The following is a 23,520-nucleotide window of genomic DNA, read 5'->3' as shown; positions in this document are numbered from 1 at the left end:
AGTGTTTAAATGTGTACTGTTATAGTGTTTAAATGTGCACTGTGAGATTGTTTAAATGTGTACTGTGATATTGTTTAAATGTGTACTGTGATATTGTTCAAATGTGTACTGTGATAGTGTTTAAATGTGTACTGGCACAGTGTTTAAATGTGCACTGTGAGATTGTTTAAATGTGTACTGTGATATTGTTTAAATGTGTACTGTGACAGTGTTTAAATGTGTACTGTGATATTGTTTAAATGTGTACTGTGATAGTGTTTAAATGTGTACTGTTATAGTGTTTAAATGTGCACTGTGAGATTGTTTAAATGTGTATTGTGATAGTGTTTAAATGTGTACTGTGATAGTGTTTAAATGTGCACTGTGATATTGTTTAAATGTGTACTGTGATATTGTTTAAATGTGTACTGTGACAGTGTTTAAATGTGTACTGTGATATTGTTTAAATGTGTACTGTGATATTGTTTAAATGTGTACTCTGATAGTGTTTAAATGTGCACTGTGATATTGTTTAAATGTGTACTGTGATAGTGTTTAAATGTGTACTGTGATAGTGTTTAAATGCACAATGTGGTATTGTTTTAATGTGCAATGTGGTATTGTTTTAACGTGCAATGTGGTATTGTTTGGATTTTGCAATGCTGTATTATTTAACTGTGTAGTGATAGTTTAAATATGCACTGTGATTTTTTTAATGTGTAGTGTGATATTGTTTTAATGTGTACTGTGATTTTGTTTTAATGTGCACTGTGATTTTGTTTTAATGTGCACTGTGATATTGTTTTAATGTGTACTGATATTTTGTTTTAATGAGCAATGTGGTATTGTTTTAATGTGTGATTGTTTAAACATGAAACATGATATTATTTAAATGTGCAATGTAGTATTTCTTGAATGTGCAGTGTGATATTGTTTAAATGTGCAATGTGGTATTGTTTATATGTGCAATGTGCAATGTGGTATTGTTTAATTGTTGCAATGTGATATTGTTAAATGTTGCAGTGTGAAATTGTTTAAATGTTGAAATGTGGTATTGTTTAAATGTTGCAATGTGATATTGTTTAATTGTTGCAATGCAATAGTGTTTAAATGTTGCAATGCAATATTGTTTAAATGTTGCAATGCAATATTGTTTAAATGTTGGTATGTGATATTTTACCAACTGTTTTAGCGTAATTATGATTAGAGAACAAGTTATCAGCCATGTGTGTCTCTCTTTGAGTCACAAAGCAGAAGACTTACTTCATTGTGAAGAATATAGACTGTAACAGTGATGTGAAATGAAACAAGTTTATTGACATAAGCAATCAAAGAATCAGGCTATCACGGTTTGAAAGCTTTCTTATTTCTTTAATTAGGCTAGTACCTGTAAATGGAGTATATGTGAAGGGTAAGCAGTTTATATTGGCCATTATCCTTTCATCAGTCTGTCCTGGAAAAAAATTTTTTTTGTTCTGCTGCAAAACACACCCTATCCCCCACCTGAGCAAATTAAATATAGGTACATGTACTTTATATTAACTTATTAAAGTATAGTATATAGATGACCTGATTACGTTAATGTATAGTACAATCTTTAAAAAAAGTTATATCCATTTGTGATTTACAAGTTTTACAGATAAGCTTAATGTCCAGCATCTATATAATGAATTTCCAGCATCTTCCTAATGCTGTAGTGGATTACTTAGTAATAGTAGTAGTAGTATATTTGTGTGTGTGTGTGTGTGTGATTTGGATTTTTAATGTAGCTTTAATAATTTTTCAGTCATATTGCTACGATGTCTGCAGTGTATAGTGATGTCTAGCACTGGGACATCATGCTGCAGACATGTAGCATGATGTCCCACCCAGTCACATTATCCTGAAACCAGGCCAACCAGTCCTAACACTAACCTCTTAATGCTGAGCGCCAAGTGAAGCAGTCCTTGGTATGACTTGGCCGAGGATCAAACCCACATCCTCCCACATCTGAGGCAGATGCTCTAACCACTAGGCCAACGGAGCGGTAAAGTAGTAGTAGTAGTAACAGTAGTAGTAGCAGTAATAGTAGCAATAGTAGTAGTAACAGTAGTAGTAGTTGTTGTAATGGTAGTTGTAATAGTAGTTGTAATAGTAGTAGTAATAGTAGTAGTAATAATAGCATTACATGACTCATTGTGCATAGGATACTATGAAGAATCCATCAGTGGATGATTCAAAATGTCATTTTATGGGAAATGTAAACAAGCAGGTGGGGGTCTGTGGGATTCATCCCTTGGAGGGGACAAAAGGGGTCAAGTCCTGGAAGCTCTTGCATTTCCAGGCCATAATTTTAACCAGCTAATTGTAAGGGAAACTTCAGCAGTTTTATACTCATTTGGTTTCGGGGGGGGGGGGGGGAGGGATACCAGCTGCACTCCATCCTACCCCTTCCCACCCCGAATCTGCTCCTATTGATGTTTGTGTTGTTATATGAATGTATTAGTCTTAAATAGCAGAAAGTTTCATGCTAACAAAAATCAAATGGGCCTTAAACCAGATTCAGCTGGCGTGACAATGAATCTTCCATTTAAAAATAGAATTAGTCCATGCTTTGCCAAATTTTCCACTCAAAAATGGAATTAGTCCATGCCTTGCAAAATCTTGCACTCAAAAATAGAGTTTGTCCATGTTTTGCCAAATTTTCCATTAAAAAATAGAATTAGTCCATGCTTTGCCAAATTTTCCATTTAAAAATGGAATTAGTCCATGCTTTGCCAAATCTTCCATTCAAACATAGAATTAGTAAATGCTTTGTCAAATCTTACACTCAAAAAAAGAATTAGTCCATGCTTTGCCAAATCTTCCATTCAAACATAGAATTAGTCCATGCTTGGTCAAATCTTCCATTTAAAAATAGATTAGTCCATGCTTTGCCAAATCTTACACTTAAAAATGGAATTAGTCCATGCTTTGCCAAATCTTCCATTCAAACATAGAATTAGTCCATGCTTTGTAAAATCTTCCACTCAAAAATAGAATTAGTCCATGCTTTGTCAAATCTTCCATTTCAAGATAGAATTAGTCCATGCTTTGTCAAATCTTACACTCAGAAATAGAATTAGTCCATGCCTTGCCAAATCTAACACTCAAAAATAGAATTAGTCCATGCTTTGTCAAATCTAACACTCAAAAATAGAATTAGTCCATGCTTTGTCAAATCTTCCATTTAACAACAGAATTAGTCCATGCTTTGTCAAATTTTCCATTTAAAAATGGAATTAGTCCATGCTTTGCCAAATCTTACACTCAAAAATAGAATTAGTCCATGCTTTGTCAAATCTTCCATTTAAAAATGGAATTAGTCCATGCTTTGCCAAATCTTCCATTCAAACATAGAATTAGTCCATGCTTTGCCAAATCTTCCATTCAAACATAGAATTAGTCCATGCTTGGTCAAATCTTCCATTTAAAAATAGATTAGTCCATGCTTTGCCAAATCTTACACTTAAAAATGGAATTAGTCCATGCTTTGCCAAATCTTCCATTCAAACATAGAATTAGTCCATGCTTTGTAAAATCTTCCACTCAAAAATAGAATTAGTCCATGCTTTGTCAAATCTTCCATTTCAAGATAGAATTAGTCCATGCTTTGTCAAATCTTACACTCAGAAATAGAATTAGTCCATGCCTTGCCAAATCTAACACTCAAAAATAGAATTAGTCCATGCTTTGTCAAATCTAACACTCAAAAATAGAATTAGTCCATGCTTTGTCAAATCTTCCATTTAACAACAGAATTAGTCCATGCTTTGTCAAATTTTCCATTTAAAAATGGAATTAGTCCATGCTTTGCCAAATCTTACACTCAAAAATAGAATTAGTCCATGCTTTGTCAAATCTTCCATTTAAAAATGGAATTAGTCCATGCTTTGCCAAATCTTCCATTCAAACATAGAATTAGTCCATGCTTTGTCAAATCTTACACCCAAAAATAGTTAGTCCATGCTTTGTCAAATCTTCCATTTAAAAATGGAATTAGTCCATGCTTTGCCAAATCTTCCAATCAAACATAGAATTAGTCCATGCTTTGTCAAAATCTTCCACTCAAAAAAAGAATTAGTCCATGCTTTGCCAAATCTTACACTCAAAAATAGAATTAGTCCATGCTTTGCCAAATCTTCCACTCAAAAATAGAATTAGTCCATGCTTTGCCAAATCTTCCATTCAAACATAGAATTAGTCCATGCTTTGTCAAATCTTCCACTCAAAAATAGAATTAGTCCATGCTTTGTCAAATCTTCCATGTAAAAATAGAATTAGTCCATGCTTTGTCAAATCTTCTACTAAAAAATAGAATTAGTCCATGCCTTGTCAAATCTTCCATTTAAAAATGGAATTAGTCCATGCTTTGCCAAATCTTCCATTCAAACATAGAATTAGTCCATGCTTTGTCAAAATCTTCCACTCAAAAAAAGAATTAGTCCATGCTTTGCCAAATCTTACACTCAAAAATAGAATTAGTCCATGCTTTACCAAATCTTCCATTCAAACATAGAATTAGTCCATGCTTTGTCAAATCTTCCACTCAAAAATAGAATTAGTCCATGCTTTGTCAAATCTTCCATGTAAAAATAGAATTAGTCCATGCTTTGTCAACTCTTCCATTTAAAAATGGAATTAGTCCATGCTTTGCCGAATCTTCCATTCAAACATAGAATTAGTCCATGCTTTGTCAAAATCTTCCATTTAAAAATGGAATTAGTCCATGCTTTGTCAAATCTTCCACTCAAAAATAGAATTAGTCCATGCTTTGCCAAATCTTACACTCAAAAATAGAATTAGTACATGCTTTGTCAAATCTTACACTCAAAAAAAGAATTAGTCCATGCTTTGCCAAATCTTACACTCAAAAATGAAATTAGTCCATGCTTTGTCAAATCTTACACTCAAACAAAGAATTGGTCCATGCTTTGTCAAATCTTACACTCAAAAATAGAATTAGTCCATACTTTGCCAAATCTTACACTCAAAAATAGAATTATTCCATGCTTTGCCAAATCTTCCACTAAAAATAGAATTAGTCCATGCTTTACCATATCTTCCATTCAAAAATAGAATTAGTCAATACTTTGCCAAATCTTGAACTCAAAAATAGAATTATTCCATGCTTTTCCAAATTTTCCATTTAAAATTGGAATTAGTCCATGCTTTGCCAAATCTTCCACTCAAAAATAGAATTAGTCCATGCTTTGTCAAATCTTCCATTTAAAAATGGAATTAGTACATGCTTTGTCAAATCTTACACTCAAAAATAGAATTAATCCATGCTTTGCCAAATCTTGCATTCAAAATAGAATTAGTCCGTGCTTTACCAAATCTTCCATTCAAAAATAGAATTAGTCAATACTTTGCCAAATCTTGAACTCAAAAATAGAATTAGTCCATGCTTTGCCAAATTTTCCATTTAAAAATGGAATTAGTCCATGCTTTGTCAAATCTTACACTCAAAAATAGAATTAATCCATGCTTTGCCAAATCTTGCATTCAAAATAGAATTAGTCCATGCTTTACCAAATCTTCCGTTCAAAAACAGAATTAGTCAATACTTTGCCAAATCTTGAACTCAAAAATAGAATTAGTCCATGCTTTGCCAAATTTTCCATTTAAAAATGGAATTAGTCCATGCTTTGTCAAATCTTCCACTCAAAAATAGAATTAGTCCATGCTTTGTCAAATCTTCCATTTAAAAATGGAATTAGTCCATGCTTTGCCAAATCTTCCATTCAAACATAGAATTAGTCCATACTTTGTCAAATCTTCCACTCAAAACTAGAATTAGTCCATGCTTTGTCAAATTTTCCATTTAAAAATGGAATTAGTCCATGCTTTGCCAAATCTTCCAATCAAACATAGAATTAGTCCATGCTTTGTCAAAATCTTCCACTCAAAAAAAGAATTAGTCCATGCTTTGTCAAATCTTCCATGTAAAAATAGAATTAGTCCATGCTTTGTCAAATCTTACACCCAAAAATAGTTAGTCCATGCTTTGTCAAATCTTCCATTTAAAAATGGAATTAGTCCATGCTTTGCCAAATCTTCCAATCAAACATAGAATTAGTCCATGCTTTGTCAAAATCTTCCACTCAAAAAAAGAATTAGTCCATGCTTTGTCAAATCTTCCATGTAAAAATAGAATTAGTCCATGCTTTGCCAAATCTTACACTCAAAAATAGAATTAGTCCATGCTTTGTCAAATCTTCCACTCAAAAATAGAATTAGTCCATGCTTTGTCAAATCTTCCATGTAAAAATAGAATTAGTCCATGCTTTGTCAAATCTTCTACTAAAAAATAGAATTAGTCCATGCGTTGTAAAATCTTCCATTTAAAAATGGAATTAGTCCATGCTTTGCCAAATCTTCCATTCAAACATAGAATTAGTCCATGCTTTGTCAAAATCTTCCACTCAAAAAAAGAATTAGTCCATGCTTTGCCAAATCTTACACTCAAAAATAGAATTAGTCCATGCTTTACCAAATCTTCCATTCAAACATAGAATTAGTCCATGCTTTGTCAAATCTTCCACTCAAAAATAGAATTAGTCCATGCTTTGTCAAATCTTCCATGTAAAAATAGAATTAGTCCATGCTTTGTCAAATCTTCCATGTAAAAATAGAATTAGTCCATGCTTTGTCAAATCTTCCATTTAAAAATGGAATTAGTCCATGCTTTGCCGAATCTTCCATCCAAACATAGAATTAGTCCATGCTTTGTCAAAATCTTCCATTTAAAAATGGAATTAGTCCATGCTTTGTCAAATCTTCCACTCAAAAATAGAATTAGTCCATGCTTTGCCAAATCTTACACTCAAAAATAGAATTAGTACATGCTTTGTCAAATCTTACACTCAAAAAAAGAATTAGCCCATGCTTTGCCAAATCTTACACTCAAAAATGGAATTAGTCCATGCTTTGTCAAATCTTACACTCAAACAAAGAATTGGTCTATGCTTTGTCAAATCTTACACTCAAAAATAGAATTAGTCCATACTTTGCCAAATCTTACACTCAAAAATAGAATTATTCCATGCTTTGCCAAATCTTCCACTAAAAATAGAATTAGTCCATGTTTTGCCAAATCTTCCACTCAAAAATAGAATTAGTCCATGCTTTGTCAAATCTTACACTCAAAAATAGAATTAGTCCATGCTTTGCCAAATCTTACACTCAAAAATAGAATTACTACATGCTTTGTCAAATATTACACTCAAAAATAGAATTAATCCATGCTTTGCCAAATCTTGCACTCAAAATAGAATTAGTCCATGCTTTACCAAATCTTCCATTCAAAAATAGAATTAGTCAATACTTTGCCAAATCTTGAACTCAAAAATAGAATTAGTCCATGCTTTGCCAAATTTTCCATTTAAAAATGGAATTAGTCCATGTTTTGCCAAATCTTCCACTCAAAAATAGAATTAGTCCATGCTTTGTCAAATCTTACACTCAAAAATAGAATTAGTCCATGCTTTGCCAAATCTTACACTCAAAAATAGAATTACTACATGCTTTGTCAAATCTTACACTCAAAAATAGAATTAATCCATGCTTTGCCAAATCTTGCACTCAAAATAGAATTAGTCCATGCTTTACCAAATCTTCCATTCAAAAATAGAATTAGTCAATACTTTGCCAAATCTTGAACTCAAAAATAGAATTAGTCCATGCTTTGCCAAATTTTCCATTTAAAAATGGAATTAGTCCATGCTTTGCCAAATCTTCCACTCAAAAATAGAATTAGTCCATGCTTTGTCAAATCTTCCATTTAAAAATGGAATTAGTACATGCTTTGTCAAATCTTACACTCAAAAATAGAATTAATCCATGCTTTGCCAAATCTTGCACTCAAAATAGAATTAGTCCATGCTTTACCAAATCTTCCATTCAAAAATAGAATTAGTCAGTACTTTGCCAAATCTTGAACTCAAAAATAGAATTAGTCCATGCTTTGCCAAATTTTCCATTTAAAAATGGAATTAGTCCATGCTTTGTCAAATCTTCCACTCAAAAATAGAATTAGTCCATGCTTTGTCAAATCTTCCATTTAAAAATGGAATTAGTCCATGCTTTGCCAAATCTTCCATTCAAACATAGAATTAGTCCATGCTTTGTCAAATCTTACACTCAAAAACAGTTAGTCCATGCTTTGTCAAATCTTCCATTTAAAAATGAAATTAGTCCATGCTTTGCCAAGTCTTCCATTCAAACATAGAATTAGTCCATGCTTTGTCAAAATCTTCCACTCAAAATAAAAGAATTAGTCCATGTTTTGCCAAATCTTCCACTCAAAAATAGAATTAGTCTATGCTTTGCCAAATCTTCCATTCAAACATAGAATTAGTCCATGCTTTGTCAAATCGTCCACTCAAAAATAGAATTAGTCCATGCTTTGTCAAATCTTCCATGTAAAAATAGAATTAGTCCATGCTTTGTCAAATCTTCCACTAAAAAATAGAATTAGTCCATGGTTTGTCAAATCTTCCATTTAAAGATGGAATTAGTCCATGCTTTGCCAAATATTCCATTCAAACATAGAATTAGTCCATGCTTTGTCAAAATCTTCCATTTAAAAATGGAATTAGTCCATGCTTTGTCAAATCTTCCACTCAAAAATAGAATTAGTCCATGCTTTGCCAAATCTTACACTCAAAAATAGAATTAGTCCATGCTTTGTCAAATGTTACACTCAAAAAAAGAATTAGTCCATGCTTTGCCAAATCTTACACTCAAAAATGGAATTAGTCCATGCTTTGTCAAATCTTACACTCAAAAAAAGAATTGGTCCATGCTTTGTCAAATCTTACACTCAAAAAAAGAATTAGTCCATGCTTTGCCAAATCTTCCACTAAAAAATAGAATTAGTCCATGATTTGCCAAATCGTCCACTCAAAAATAAAATTAGTCCATGCTTTGTCAAATCTTACACTCAAAAATAGAATTAGTCCATGCTTTGCCAAATATTCCACTTCCACTCAAAAATAGAATTAGTCCATGCATTGCCAAATCTTCTATTCAAAAATAAAATTAATCCATGCTTTGCCAAATCTTTCATTAAAAATAGGATTAGTTTCTTGCACTCAAAAATAGAATTAGTCCATGCTTTGCCACATCTTCTATTCAAAAATAGAATTAGTCCATGCTTTGCCAGTTCTTCCATTCAAAAATAGAATTAGTCCATGCTTTGCCAAATCTTCTATTCAAAAATAGAATTAGTCCATGCTTTGCCAAATCTTCTATTCAAAAATAGAATTAGTCCATGCTTTGCCAAATCTTCCATTCAAACATAGAATTAGTCCATGCTTGGTCAAATCTTCCATTTAAAAATAGATTAGTCCATGCTTTGCCAAATCTTACACTTAAAAATGGAATTAGTCCATGCTTTGCCAAATCTTCCATTCAAACATAGAATTAGTCCATGCTTTGTAAAATCTTCCACTCAAAAATAGAATTAGTCCATGCTTTGTCAAATCTTCCATTTCAAGATAGAATTAGTCCATGCTTTGTCAAATCTTACACTCAGAAATAGAATTAGTCCATGCCTTGCCAAATCTAACACTCAAAAATAGAATTAGTCCATGCTTTGTCAAATCTAACACTCAAAAATAGAATTAGTCCATGCTTTGTCAAATCTTCCATTTAACAACAGAATTAGTCCATGCTTTGTCAAATTTTCCATTTAAAAATGGAATTAGTCCATGCTTTGCCAAATCTTACACTCAAAAATAGAATTAGTCCATGCTTTGTCAAATCTTCCATTTAAAAATGGAATTAGTCCATGCTTTGCCAAATCTTCCATTCAAACATAGAATTAGTCCATGCTTTGCCAAATCTTCCATTCAAACATAGAATTAGTCCATGCTTGGTCAAATCTTCCATTTAAAAATAGATTAGTCCATGCTTTGCCAAATCTTACACTTAAAAATGGAATTAGTCCATGCTTTGCCAAATCTTCCATTCAAACATAGAATTAGTCCATGCTTTGTAAAATCTTCCACTCAAAAATAGAATTAGTCCATGCTTTGTCAAATCTTCCATTTCAAGATAGAATTAGTCCATGCTTTGTCAAATCTTACACTCAGAAATAGAATTAGTCCATGCCTTGCCAAATCTAACACTCAAAAATAGAATTAGTCCATGCTTTGTCAAATCTAACACTCAAAAATAGAATTAGTCCATGCTTTGTCAAATCTTCCATTTAACAACAGAATTAGTCCATGCTTTGTCAAATTTTCCATTTAAAAATGGAATTAGTCCATGCTTTGCCAAATCTTACACTCAAAAATAGAATTAGTCCATGCTTTGTCAAATCTTCCATTTAAAAATGGAATTAGTCCATGCTTTGCCAAATCTTCCATTCAAACATAGAATTAGTCCATGCTTTGTCAAATCTTACACCCAAAAATAGTTAGTCCATGCTTTGTCAAATCTTCCATTTAAAAATGGAATTAGTCCATGCTTTGCCAAATCTTCCAATCAAACATAGAATTAGTCCATGCTTTGTCAAAATCTTCCACTCAAAAAAAGAATTAGTCCATGCTTTGCCAAATCTTACACTCAAAAATAGAATTAGTCCATGCTTTGCCAAATCTTCCACTCAAAAATAGAATTAGTCCATGCTTTGCCAAATCTTCCATTCAAACATAGAATTAGTCCATGCTTTGTCAAATCTTCCACTCAAAAATAGAATTAGTCCATGCTTTGTCAAATCTTCCATGTAAAAATAGAATTAGTCCATGCTTTGTCAAATCTTCTACTAAAAAATAGAATTAGTCCATGCCTTGTCAAATCTTCCATTTAAAAATGGAATTAGTCCATGCTTTGCCAAATCTTCCATTCAAACATAGAATTAGTCCATGCTTTGTCAAAATCTTCCACTCAAAAAAAGAATTAGTCCATGCTTTGCCAAATCTTACACTCAAAAATAGAATTAGTCCATGCTTTACCAAATCTTCCATTCAAACATAGAATTAGTCCATGCTTTGTCAAATCTTCCACTCAAAAATAGAATTAGTCCATGCTTTGTCAAATCTTCCATGTAAAAATAGAATTAGTCCATGCTTTGTCAACTCTTCCATTTAAAAATGGAATTAGTCCATGCTTTGCCGAATCTTCCATTCAAACATAGAATTAGTCCATGCTTTGTCAAAATCTTCCATTTAAAAATGGAATTAGTCCATGCTTTGTCAAATCTTCCACTCAAAAATAGAATTAGTCCATGCTTTGCCAAATCTTACACTCAAAAATAGAATTAGTACATGCTTTGTCAAATCTTACACTCAAAAAAAGAATTAGTCCATGCTTTGCCAAATCTTACACTCAAAAATGAAATTAGTCCATGCTTTGTCAAATCTTACACTCAAACAAAGAATTGGTCCATGCTTTGTCAAATCTTACACTCAAAAATAGAATTAGTCCATACTTTGCCAAATCTTACACTCAAAAATAGAATTATTCCATGCTTTGCCAAATCTTCCACTAAAAATAGAATTAGTCCATGCTTTACCATATCTTCCATTCAAAAATAGAATTAGTCAATACTTTGCCAAATCTTGAACTCAAAAATAGAATTATTCCATGCTTTTCCAAATTTTCCATTTAAAATTGGAATTAGTCCATGCTTTGCCAAATCTTCCACTCAAAAATAGAATTAGTCCATGCTTTGTCAAATCTTCCATTTAAAAATGGAATTAGTACATGCTTTGTCAAATCTTACACTCAAAAATAGAATTAATCCATGCTTTGCCAAATCTTGCATTCAAAATAGAATTAGTCCGTGCTTTACCAAATCTTCCATTCAAAAATAGAATTAGTCAATACTTTGCCAAATCTTGAACTCAAAAATAGAATTAGTCCATGCTTTGCCAAATTTTCCATTTAAAAATGGAATTAGTCCATGCTTTGTCAAATCTTACACTCAAAAATAGAATTAATCCATGCTTTGCCAAATCTTGCATTCAAAATAGAATTAGTCCATGCTTTACCAAATCTTCCGTTCAAAAACAGAATTAGTCAATACTTTGCCAAATCTTGAACTCAAAAATAGAATTAGTCCATGCTTTGCCAAATTTTCCATTTAAAAATGGAATTAGTCCATGCTTTGTCAAATCTTCCACTCAAAAATAGAATTAGTCCATGCTTTGTCAAATCTTCCATTTAAAAATGGAATTAGTCCATGCTTTGCCAAATCTTCCATTCAAACATAGAATTAGTCCATACTTTGTCAAATCTTCCACTCAAAACTAGAATTAGTCCATGCTTTGTCAAATTTTCCATTTAAAAATGGAATTAGTCCATGCTTTGCCAAATCTTCCAATCAAACATAGAATTAGTCCATGCTTTGTCAAAATCTTCCACTCAAAAAAAGAATTAGTCCATGCTTTGTCAAATCTTCCATGTAAAAATAGAATTAGTCCATGCTTTGTCAAATCTTACACCCAAAAATAGTTAGTCCATGCTTTGTCAAATCTTCCATTTAAAAATGGAATTAGTCCATGCTTTGCCAAATCTTCCAATCAAACATAGAATTAGTCCATGCTTTGTCAAAATCTTCCACTCAAAAAAAGAATTAGTCCATGCTTTGTCAAATCTTCCATGTAAAAATAGAATTAGTCCATGCTTTGCCAAATCTTACACTCAAAAATAGAATTAGTCCATGCTTTGTCAAATCTTCCACTCAAAAATAGAATTAGTCCATGCTTTGTCAAATCTTCCATGTAAAAATAGAATTAGTCCATGCTTTGTCAAATCTTCTACTAAAAAATAGAATTAGTCCATGCGTTGTCAAATCTTCCATTTAAAAATGGAATTAGTCCATGCTTTGCCAAATCTTCCATTCAAACATAGAATTAGTCCATGCTTTGTCAAAATCTTCCACTCAAAAAAAGAATTAGTCCATGCTTTGCCAAATCTTACACTCAAAAATAGAATTAGTCCATGCTTTACCAAATCTTCCATTCAAACATAGAATTAGTCCATGCTTTGTCAAATCTTCCACTCAAAAATAGAATTAGTCCATGCTTTGTCAAATCTTCCATGTAAAAATAGAATTAGTCCATGCTTTGTCAAATCTTCCACTAAAAAATAGAATTAGTCCATGCTTTGTCAAATCTTCCATTTAAAAATGGAATTAGTCCATGCTTTGCCGAATCTTCCATCCAAACATAGAATTAGTCCATGCTTTGTCAAAATCTTCCATTTAAAAATGGAATTAGTCCATGCTTTGTCAAATCTTCCACTCAAAAATAGAATTAGTCCATGCTTTGCCAAATCTTACACTCAAAAATAGAATTAGTACATGCTTTGTCAAATCTTACACTCAAAAAAAGAATTAGCCCATGCTTTGCCAAATCTTACACTCAAAAATGGAATTAGTCCATGCTTTGTCAAATCTTACACTCAAACAAAGAATTGGTCTATGCTTTGTCAAATCTTACACTCAAAAATAGAATTAGTCCATACTTTGCCAAATCTTACACTCAAAAATAGAATTATTCCATGCTTTGCCAAATCTTCCACTAAAAATAGAATTAGTCCATGTTTTGCCAAATCTTCCACTCAAAAATAGAATTAGTCCATGCTTTGTCAAATCTTACACTCAAAAATAGAATTAGTCCATGCTTTGCCAAATCTTACACTCAAAAATAGAATTACTACATGCTTTGTCAAATATTACACTCAAAAATAGAATTAATCCATGCTTTGCCAAATCTTGCACTCAAAATAGAATTAGTCCATGCTTTACCAAATCTTCCATTCAAAAATAGAATTAGTCAATACTTTGCCAAATCTTGAACTCAAAAATAGAATTAGTCCATGCTTTGCCAAATTTTCCATTTAAAAATGGAATTAGTCCATGTTTTGCCAAATCTTCCACTCAAAAATAGAATTAGTCCATGCTTTGTCAAATCTTACACTCAAAAATAGAATTAGTCCATGCTTTGCCAAATCTTACACTCAAAAATAGAATTACTACATGCTTTGTCAAATCTTACACTCAAAAATAGAATTAATCCATGCTTTGCCAAATCTTGCACTCAAAATAGAATTAGTCCATGCTTTACCAAATCTTCCATTCAAAAATAGAATTAGTCAATACTTTGCCAAATCTTGAACTCAAAAATAGAATTAGTCCATGCTTTGCCAAATTTTCCATTTAAAAATGGAATTAGTCCATGCTTTGCCAAATCTTCCACTCAAAAATAGAATTAGTCCATGCTTTGTCAAATCTTCCATTTAAAAATGGAATTAGTACATGCTTTGTCAAATCTTACACTCAAAAATAGAATTAATCCATGCTTTGCCAAATCTTGCACTCAAAATAGAATTAGTCCATGCTTTACCAAATCTTCCATTCAAAAATAGAATTAGTCAGTACTTTGCCAAATCTTGAACTCAAAAATAGAATTAGTCCATGCTTTGCCAAATTTTCCATTTAAAAATGGAATTAGTCCATGCTTTGTCAAATCTTCCACTCAAAAATAGAATTAGTCCATGCTTTGTCAAATCTTCCATTTAAAAATGGAATTAGTCCATGCTTTGCCAAATCTTCCATTCAAACATAGAATTAGTCCATGCTTTGTCAAATCTTACACTCAAAAACAGTTAGTCCATGCTTTGTCAAATCTTCCATTTAAAAATGAAATTAGTCCATGCTTTGCCAAGTCTTCCATTCAAACATAGAATTAGTCCATGCTTTGTCAAAATCTTCCACTCAAAATAAAAGAATTAGTCCATGTTTTGCCAAATCTTACACTCAAAAATAGAATTAGTCTATGCTTTGCCAAATCTTCCATTCAAACATAGAATTAGTCCATGCTTTGTCAAATCGTCCACTCAAAAATAGAATTAGTCCATGCTTTGTCAAATCTTCCATGTAAAAATAGAATTAGTCCATGCTTTGTCAAATCTTCCACTAAAAAATAGAATTAGTCCATGGTTTGTCAAATCTTCCATTTAAAGATGGAATTAGTCCATGCTTTGCCAAATATTCCATTCAAACATAGAATTAGTCCATGCTTTGTCAAAATCTTCCATTTAAAAATGGAATTAGTCCATGCTTTGTCAAATCTTCCACTCAAAAATAGAATTAGTCCATGCTTTGCCAAATCTTACACTCAAAAATAGAATTAGTCCATGCTTTGTCAAATGTTACACTCAAAAAAAGAATTAGTCCATGCTTTGCCAAATCTTACACTCAAAAATGGAATTAGTCCATGCTTTGTCAAATCTTACACTCAAAAAAAGAATTGGTCCATGCTTTGTCAAATCTTACACTCAAAAAAAGAATTAGTCCATGCTTTGCCAAATCTTCCACTAAAAAATAGAATTAGTCCATGATTTGCCAAATCGTCCACTCAAAAATAAAATTAGTCCATGCTTTGTCAAATCTTACACTCAAAAATAGAATTAGTCCATGCTTTGCCAAATATTCCACTTCCACTCAAAAATAGAATTAGTCCATGCATTGCCAAATCTTCTATTCAAAAATAAAATTAATCCATGCTTTGCCAAATCTTTCATTAAAAATAGGATTAGTTTCTTGCACTCAAAAATAGAATTAGTCCATGCTTTGCCACATCTTCTATTCAAAAATAGAATTAGTCCATGCTTTGCCAGTTCTTCCATTCAAAAATAGAATTAGTCCATGCTTTGCCAAATCTTCTATTCAAAAATAGAATTAGTCCATGCTTTGCCAAATCTTCTATTCAAAAATAGAATTAGTCCATGCTTTGCCAAATCTTCCATTCAAAAATACAATTAGTCCATGCTTTGCCAGTTCTTCCATTCAAAAATATAATTAGTCCATGCTTTGCCAAATCATCCATTCAAAAATACAATTAGTCCATGCTTTGCCAGTTCTTCCATTCAAAAATATAATTAGTCCATGCTTTGCCAAATCTTCCATTCAAAAATACAATTAGTCCATGCTTTGCCAAATCTTGCACTCAAAATAGAATTAGTCCATGCTTTACCAAATCTTCCATTCAAAAATAGAATTAGTCAATACTTTGCCAAATCTTGAACTTAAAAATAGAATTAGTCCATACTTTGCCAAATCTTCCATTCAAAAATAGAATTAGTCAACACTTTGCCAAATCTTGAACTCAAAAATAGAATTAGTTCATGCTTTGCCAAATCTTACACTCAAAAACAGAATTAGTCAACACTCTGCCAAATATTGAACTCAAAAATAGAATTAGTCCATGCTTTGTCAAATCTTCCATTCAAAAATAGAATTAGTACATGCTTTGCCAAATCATCCATTTGAAAAATATAATTAGTCCATGCTTTGCCAGTTCTTCCATTCAAAAATATAATTAGTCCATGCTTTGCCAAATCTCCCATTCAAAAATACAATTAGTCCATGCTTTGCCAAATCTTGCACTCAAAATAGAATTAGTCCATGCTTTACCAAATCTTCCATTCAAAAATAGAATTAGTCAATACTTTGCCAAATCTTGAACTCAAAAATAGAATTAGTCCATACTTTGCCAAATCTTCCATTCAAAAATAGAATTAGTCAACACTTTGCCAAATCTTGAACTCAGAAATAGAATTAGTCCATGCTTTGCCAAATCTTACACTCAGAAATAGAATTAGTCAACACTCTGCCAAATATTGAACTCAAAAATAGAATTAGTCCATGCTTTGCCAAATCTTCTATTCAAAAATAGAATTAGTCAACACTTTGCCAAATCTTGCACTAAAAAAAAATTCGTCCATGCTTTGCCAAATCTTCCATTCAAAAATAGAATTAGTCCATGTTTTGCCAAATCTTCTATTCAAACATACAATTAGTCAACACTTTGCCAGATCTTGCACTCAGAAACAGAATTAGAACATGCTTTGCCAAATCTCCCATTCAAAAATAGAATTAGTCCATGTTTTGTCAAATCTTGTACTCAAAAATAAAATTAGTTCACACTTTGCCAAATCTAAAACTCAAAATTAGAATTGGCCCATGCTTTGCCGAATCCTCAACTGGAAAATAGGGTTACTCCATTCTTTAACCAATCATGTGTGTATTGCATTTTGCTTCCTTCATTCAGTTCTTCTGACCTTGCCCTTTGACACTGAAACTGATAGACTTCATCCTTGCCACATATGCAAGCTACTTACACAGACTGGTGTTGGTAGTTTGTGAAGAACTGAAATTGCTGCACATAAATTGAATGAGAAATGGTTGGATGGTCATATAGATCAATGGATATGATAACATGATATATTCCGCCTTAATTAGAGGTAACATGTGAAAAGGACACTAATTACTGCCTAATCTAAACCATGTACTGCCTCAGAAAATATATTAGGACACTTACAAAATAAAAAACAAATAAAATGTATTAGGACACTTACAAAATAAAAAACAAATAAAATATATTAGGACACTTACAAAATATAAAACAAATAAAATGTATTAGAACACTTTCAAAATAAAAAACAAATAAAATGTATTAAAAAACTTACAAAATAAAAAAAAATAAAAAAATATGTTGCATAATTAAAACCTGGGAGAAAGAATCTTGTTCTCAAAACTTCCCCATTACTGGGTGTAATCAACACTATTTTTAGGTTTTCTGAAAACTTAATGAACTGAAATGATAATGTTTTATATCATTATGTCTCTAAAAATGGCTTTTGGATGAAAAGTAATTTCAAATCATACCCAGCACTGATAATAATTTATACTGAATGTTTATGCATCGACTTGACCAAATAACTGTGCCAAACAGGACTTTCATTTATTGACTGATCATAAGATTCTTGGAATTAAAATTGTATGGAGATACAGTCTGAAAATAAAAACATATCATACTTGTTACTGGTCAAACGTAGTTGACGTTTTGGTTGGGGGTAGGTATTTTATCATAGATGATTACAAAAATCTGAAAAGAACATGGTATCATTACAATTTTTTGGGGTGAACAGGAAAACAAAACTGTTATCACTAACAAAACTCATGTCATTCATGTAGGATGTAAAAGACGCTATCTATTGGCATTACCTCCATGGGAAAAGCAGTTCCATCAAAGGTGTGTTCAGAACCTCGGTTTGACGTTTTAGCCCAGTGGAAATTAATATGAGATACTTGATATCGTGCTCCCAGTCCACCGCCAGAAATATAGAAATTTCCTCTGATATCAACTTGTACTACAACATGAAGATAGATCTGAATTATACTTATTCAATCTCTGATATCAACTTGTACTACAACATGAAGATAGATCTGAATTATACTTATTCATACTCTGATATCAACTTGTACTACAACATGAAGATAGATCTGAATTATACTTATTCATACTCTGACATCAACTTGTACTACAACATGAAGATAGATCTGAATTATACTTATTCATACTCTGATATCAACTTGTACTACAACATGAAGATAGATCTGAATTATACTTATTCATACTCTGATATCAACTTGTACTACAACATGAAGATAGATCTGAATTATACTTATTCATACTCTGATATCAACTTGTACTACAACATGAAGATAGATCTGAATTATACTTATTCAATCTCTGATATCAGCTTGTACTACAACATTTAGATAGATCTGAATTATACTTATTCATACTCTGATATCAACTTGTACTACAACATGAAGATAGATCTGAATTATACTTATTCAATCTCTGATATCAGCTTGTACTACAACATTTAGATAGATCTGAATTATACTTATTCATACTCTGATATCAACTTGTACTACAACATGAAGATAGATCTGAATTATACTTATTCAATCTCTGATATCAGCTTGTACTACAACATTTAGATAGATCTGAATTATACTTATTCATACTCTGATATCAACTTGTACTACAACATGAAGATAGATCTGAATTATACTTATTCATACTCTGATATCAACTTGTACTACAACATGAAGATAGATCTGAATTATACTTATTCATACTCTGATATCAACTTGTACTACAACAGGAAGATAGATCTAAATTATACTTATTCATACTCTGATATCAACTTGTACTACAACATGAAGATAGATCTGAATTATACTTATTCATACTCTGATATCAACTTGTACTACAACATGAAGATAGATCTGAATTATACTTATTCAATCTCTGATATCAGCTTGTACTACAACATTTAGATAGATCTGAATTATACTTATTCATACTCTGATATCAACTTGTACTACAACATGAAGATAGATCTGAATTATACTTATTCAATCTCTGATATCAACTTGTACTACAAGAGGAAGATAGATCTGAATTATATTTATTCAGACTGATATCAACTTGTACTACAACATGAAGATAGATCTGAATTATACTTATTCAATCTCTGATATCAGCTTGTACTACAACATTTAGATAGATCTGAATTATACTTATTCATACTCTGATATCAACTTGTACTACAACATGAAGATAGATCTGAATTATACTTATTCATACTCTGATATTAACTTGTACTACAACAGGAAGATAGATCTGAATTATATTTATTCAGACTGATATCAACTTGTACTACAACATGAAGATAGATCTGAATTATACTTATTCAATCTCTGATATCAGCTTGTACTACAACATTTAGATAGATCTGAATTATACTTATTCATACTCTGATATCAACTTGTACTACAACATGAAGATAGATCTGAATTATACTTATTCATACTCTGATATCAACTTGTACTACAACAGGAAGATAGATCTAAATTATACTTATTCATACTCTGATATCAACTTGTACTACAACATGAAGATAGATCTGAATTATACTTATTCATACTCTGATATCAACTTGTACTACAACATGAAGATAGATCTGAATTATACTTATTCATACTCTGATAACAACTTGTACTACAACATGAAGATAGATCTAAATTATACTTATTCATACTCTGATATCAACTTGTACTACAACATGAAGATAGATCTGAATTATACTTATTCAATCTCTGATATCAGCTTGTACTACAACATTTAGATAGATCTGAATTATACTTATTCATACTCTGATATCAACTTGTACTACAACATGAAGATAGATCTGAATTATACTTATTCATACTCTGATATCAACTTGTACTACAACAGGAAGATAGATCTGAATTATATTTATTCAGACTGATATCAACTTGTACTACAACATGAAGATAGATCTGAATTATACTTATTCAAAGCCTAACCCTTTGCTGAAGCACATTATTTTTTATTGATGAAAAAGATACACATTAATATAATTTTGTAAATGTTCTTGGACCCTGTCGTTGACATGTCTGGTGGATTTGAATATTCATCCCCACATCATTGGTGAACAAAATAAAAGTGTTTTTGAAAACACATGCCTGAAACATGAGCTGTTGATACATACATACATACATACATACATACATACATAACTACATACATACATACATACATCCATCCATCCATGCATGCATGCATGCATGCATACAAACATACATATTAGTAGTATGTATACTGTATCATTGATATACCACCTAGAATACAGACTGTAACAGTAATTCATCATATCTATGTAGACCTAGAATACAGACTGTAACAATAGTTCATCATATCTATGTAGACCTTGAATACATACAGTCTGTGACAGTAGTTCATCATATGAATATAGACCAAGAATACAGACTATAATAGTAGTTCATCATATCTGTGTAGACCTAAAATACATAGTCTGTGACAGTAGTTCATCATATGAATGTAGACTTAGAATACAGACTGTAACAGCAGTTCATCATATGTATGTAGACTTATTACACAGACTGTAACAGTAGTTCATGATATGTATGTAGACTTATTACACAGACTGTAACAGTAGTTCATCATATCGGTGTAGACCTAGAATACAGACTGTAACAGTAATTCATCATATCTATGTAGACCTAGAATACAGACTGTAACAGTAGTTCATCACTTCTATGTAGACCTAGAATACAGACTGTAACAGTAGTTCATCACTTCTATGTAGACCTAGAATACAGACTGTAACAGTAGTTCATCATATCTATGTAGACTTATTATACAGACTGTAACAGTAGTTCATGATATGTGTGTAGACTTATTATATAGACTGTGACAGTAGTTCATGATATGTATGTAGACTTATTACACAGACTGTAACAGTAGTTCATCATATCTATGTAGACTTATTATACAGACTGTGACAGTAGTTCATGATATGTGTGCAGACTTATTATACTGACTGTGACAGTAGTTCATGATATGTGTGTAGAATTATTATACAGACTGTGACAGTAGTTCATATGTGTGTAGACTTATTATACTGACTGTGACAGTAGTTCATGATATGTGTGTAGAATTATTATACTGACTGTGACAGTAGTTCATGATATGTGTGTAGAATTATTATACTGACTGTGACAGTAGTTCATGATATGTGTGTAGACTTATTATACTGACTGTGACAGTAGTTCATGATATGTGTGTAGACTTATTATACTGACTGTGACAGTAGTTCATGATATGTGTGTAGACTTATTATACTGACTGTAACAGCAGTTCATGATATGTATGTAGAATTATTATACTGACTGTGACAGTATACTGCATGATATTGCTAATACAGTATAAGATACAGTACATGATAATGCATGTGATGACATTTCAAGGTGTTACAGTTACAGTCTGTATTCCAGGGCTACATTATATATATCCAAAGCTTGTGAAGAAAGAAGATATAAACACAAGTCATTGTGTCTTTTGATGGGTATTCAAAGAGTGGAAACCTGGTAACTGATACTCACAGGAATGACCATTATTTGTAATTTTATGAACTCGCATTTCTTCGTAACCACAGAACTTTATAAAGCCAAGGTTCTCTGCATATTGCACATCTTCTTCTCTAGGAATATCAATAGGGGACTGTCTGTTCCCCCCACATTCCTCATAATGGTGTTCCCATTGGGAGGGACCTGTAAGGGAAATACAGTCATCTGACCTGAAGAAATATATTCATTTATAAATCATTGAAAGTCATAATTTAACAATATTTTGCTTGTTATTGATTCTATCTGAAATAATATCATTGCATGTCATTAATTCTATCTAAAATAATATCACTGCTTGCCATTCATTCTATCTAAAATAATAAGAATGCTTGCCATTAATTCTATCTGAATATAAATGCTTGCTATTAACTCTATCAACATTAATATGAATGCTAAGGCTTTACAATACTTTTGCCATTAATTCAATTTGAATTAATACAAATGGTTGCCATTAATTACAAATGCTTGCATTAATTCTATCTGAATTAATACAAATGCTTGTCATTAATTCTATCTGAATTAATACAAATGCTTGCCATTAATTATATCTGAATTATTACAAATGCTTGCCATGAATTACAAATGCTTGCCATTAATTCTATCTGAATGAAAAATAATGCTTGCCATTAATTCTATCTGAATTAATGGAAATGTTTGCCATTAATTCTATCTGAATTAATGTGAATGCAAAGCTTTTAGTGAAAATTTTAAGAAATATGAATGAGAAATGCCTAAATTATGTCTTGGCGTAGATTCATTTTTTTATATGTTAGTGACAGTCACATGATGGAAAAATTTGTGCTCATACTTCTGACAGACACACCAACCACCATGAAGCTTATCTGCCTCATTAAATTCAGAAAATATGGACATTAACCCTAAAAGAATTAACATGGTACCTGAATATTATCTGTCCCCAATCCAAATCCCTCCTCTGCAATGTCATCAGGTGTACATATCCCCCCCCCCTACAAACAATGGTGGTTAGCTAAATTCCTGTGTTTCCTAACAGGCTAGTCTTTGAGAGTTCAGTGGTCTGTTTGTTAGACTGAAGTTGTATGGGTATACATTCTACCATCAGATCAGTCAGAACTGGGTACCATGGTAACAATTGTCTTTGTGCAAGAAACTTATCTCAGACTGCCTCTTCACAGAATAACCTACTTGTCTTGAAATACCATAAAACACTAAACCAACAATAAATATAAACATATGTATTAAATTCAACAGATAGTATTTAGTCCTGTCTCCACATGAATGACAAAATCGAAAAGTCAAGAAATTAAACATAATCCCAGTTCACAATAATTTAGTCTCACATTAAAAATGGCGACAAAATCTTGGCAGACCCCCACAAGAACTGATGATGCTTGCTAACAACTGGGTGGAAGATGGTTCCATAGTTCTATGATCGCTATAGCAGCAACATAATAAGTCAACATTAATGTTTTGTGTTTCTGTAAGTCAGATACAGGTGGGTTGTATTATCAACTCACATACACAATCGGGTTGGGATGTTACAAACAACATGCTTTAATTAAAAAACTAGAATGGACTTGTTTTTAAAGTTAAACCATGCATCTTTTTTTGTCCCATGTTTCAAAATGATTTGTTTTCAGCCCTGAGCCAGCAAAACTTTTTTGTTTTGTAAATTGTAATTAAAAAAACACAAGTTTTAAGCCCTGAGCCAACAA

The 23,520-nt window shown here is 31.7% G+C and overlaps 1 protein-coding gene across 1 annotated transcript in view; it reads right to left on the bottom strand.

Moving 5' to 3' along the window:
* LOC149771949 (uncharacterized) overlaps positions 1–23,520 on the bottom strand; it is a 130,988-nt gene that overhangs the window by 21,223 nt on the left and 86,245 nt on the right. The window contains exons 10-11 of the mRNA XM_089948043.1: positions 21,803–21,970; positions 18,023–18,168 (exon numbers count right to left, since the gene is read on the bottom strand). Of these exons, the coding sequence (XP_089804169.1) occupies positions 18,023–18,168; positions 21,803–21,970 (314 nt within the window). The remainder of the gene's footprint in view (positions 1–18,022; positions 18,169–21,802; positions 21,971–23,520) is intronic.

This window comes from Sinohyriopsis cumingii, unplaced genomic scaffold (assembly GCF_028554795.1).
Source record: "Sinohyriopsis cumingii isolate HCF-2022 unplaced genomic scaffold, ASM2855479v2 utg001554l, whole genome shotgun sequence".
NCBI lineage: Eukaryota > Metazoa > Mollusca > Bivalvia > Unionida > Unionidae > Sinohyriopsis > Sinohyriopsis cumingii.
The sequence above is the reverse complement of the archived record's forward strand: the minus strand, read 5'-3'. Positions and strand labels throughout refer to the sequence as shown.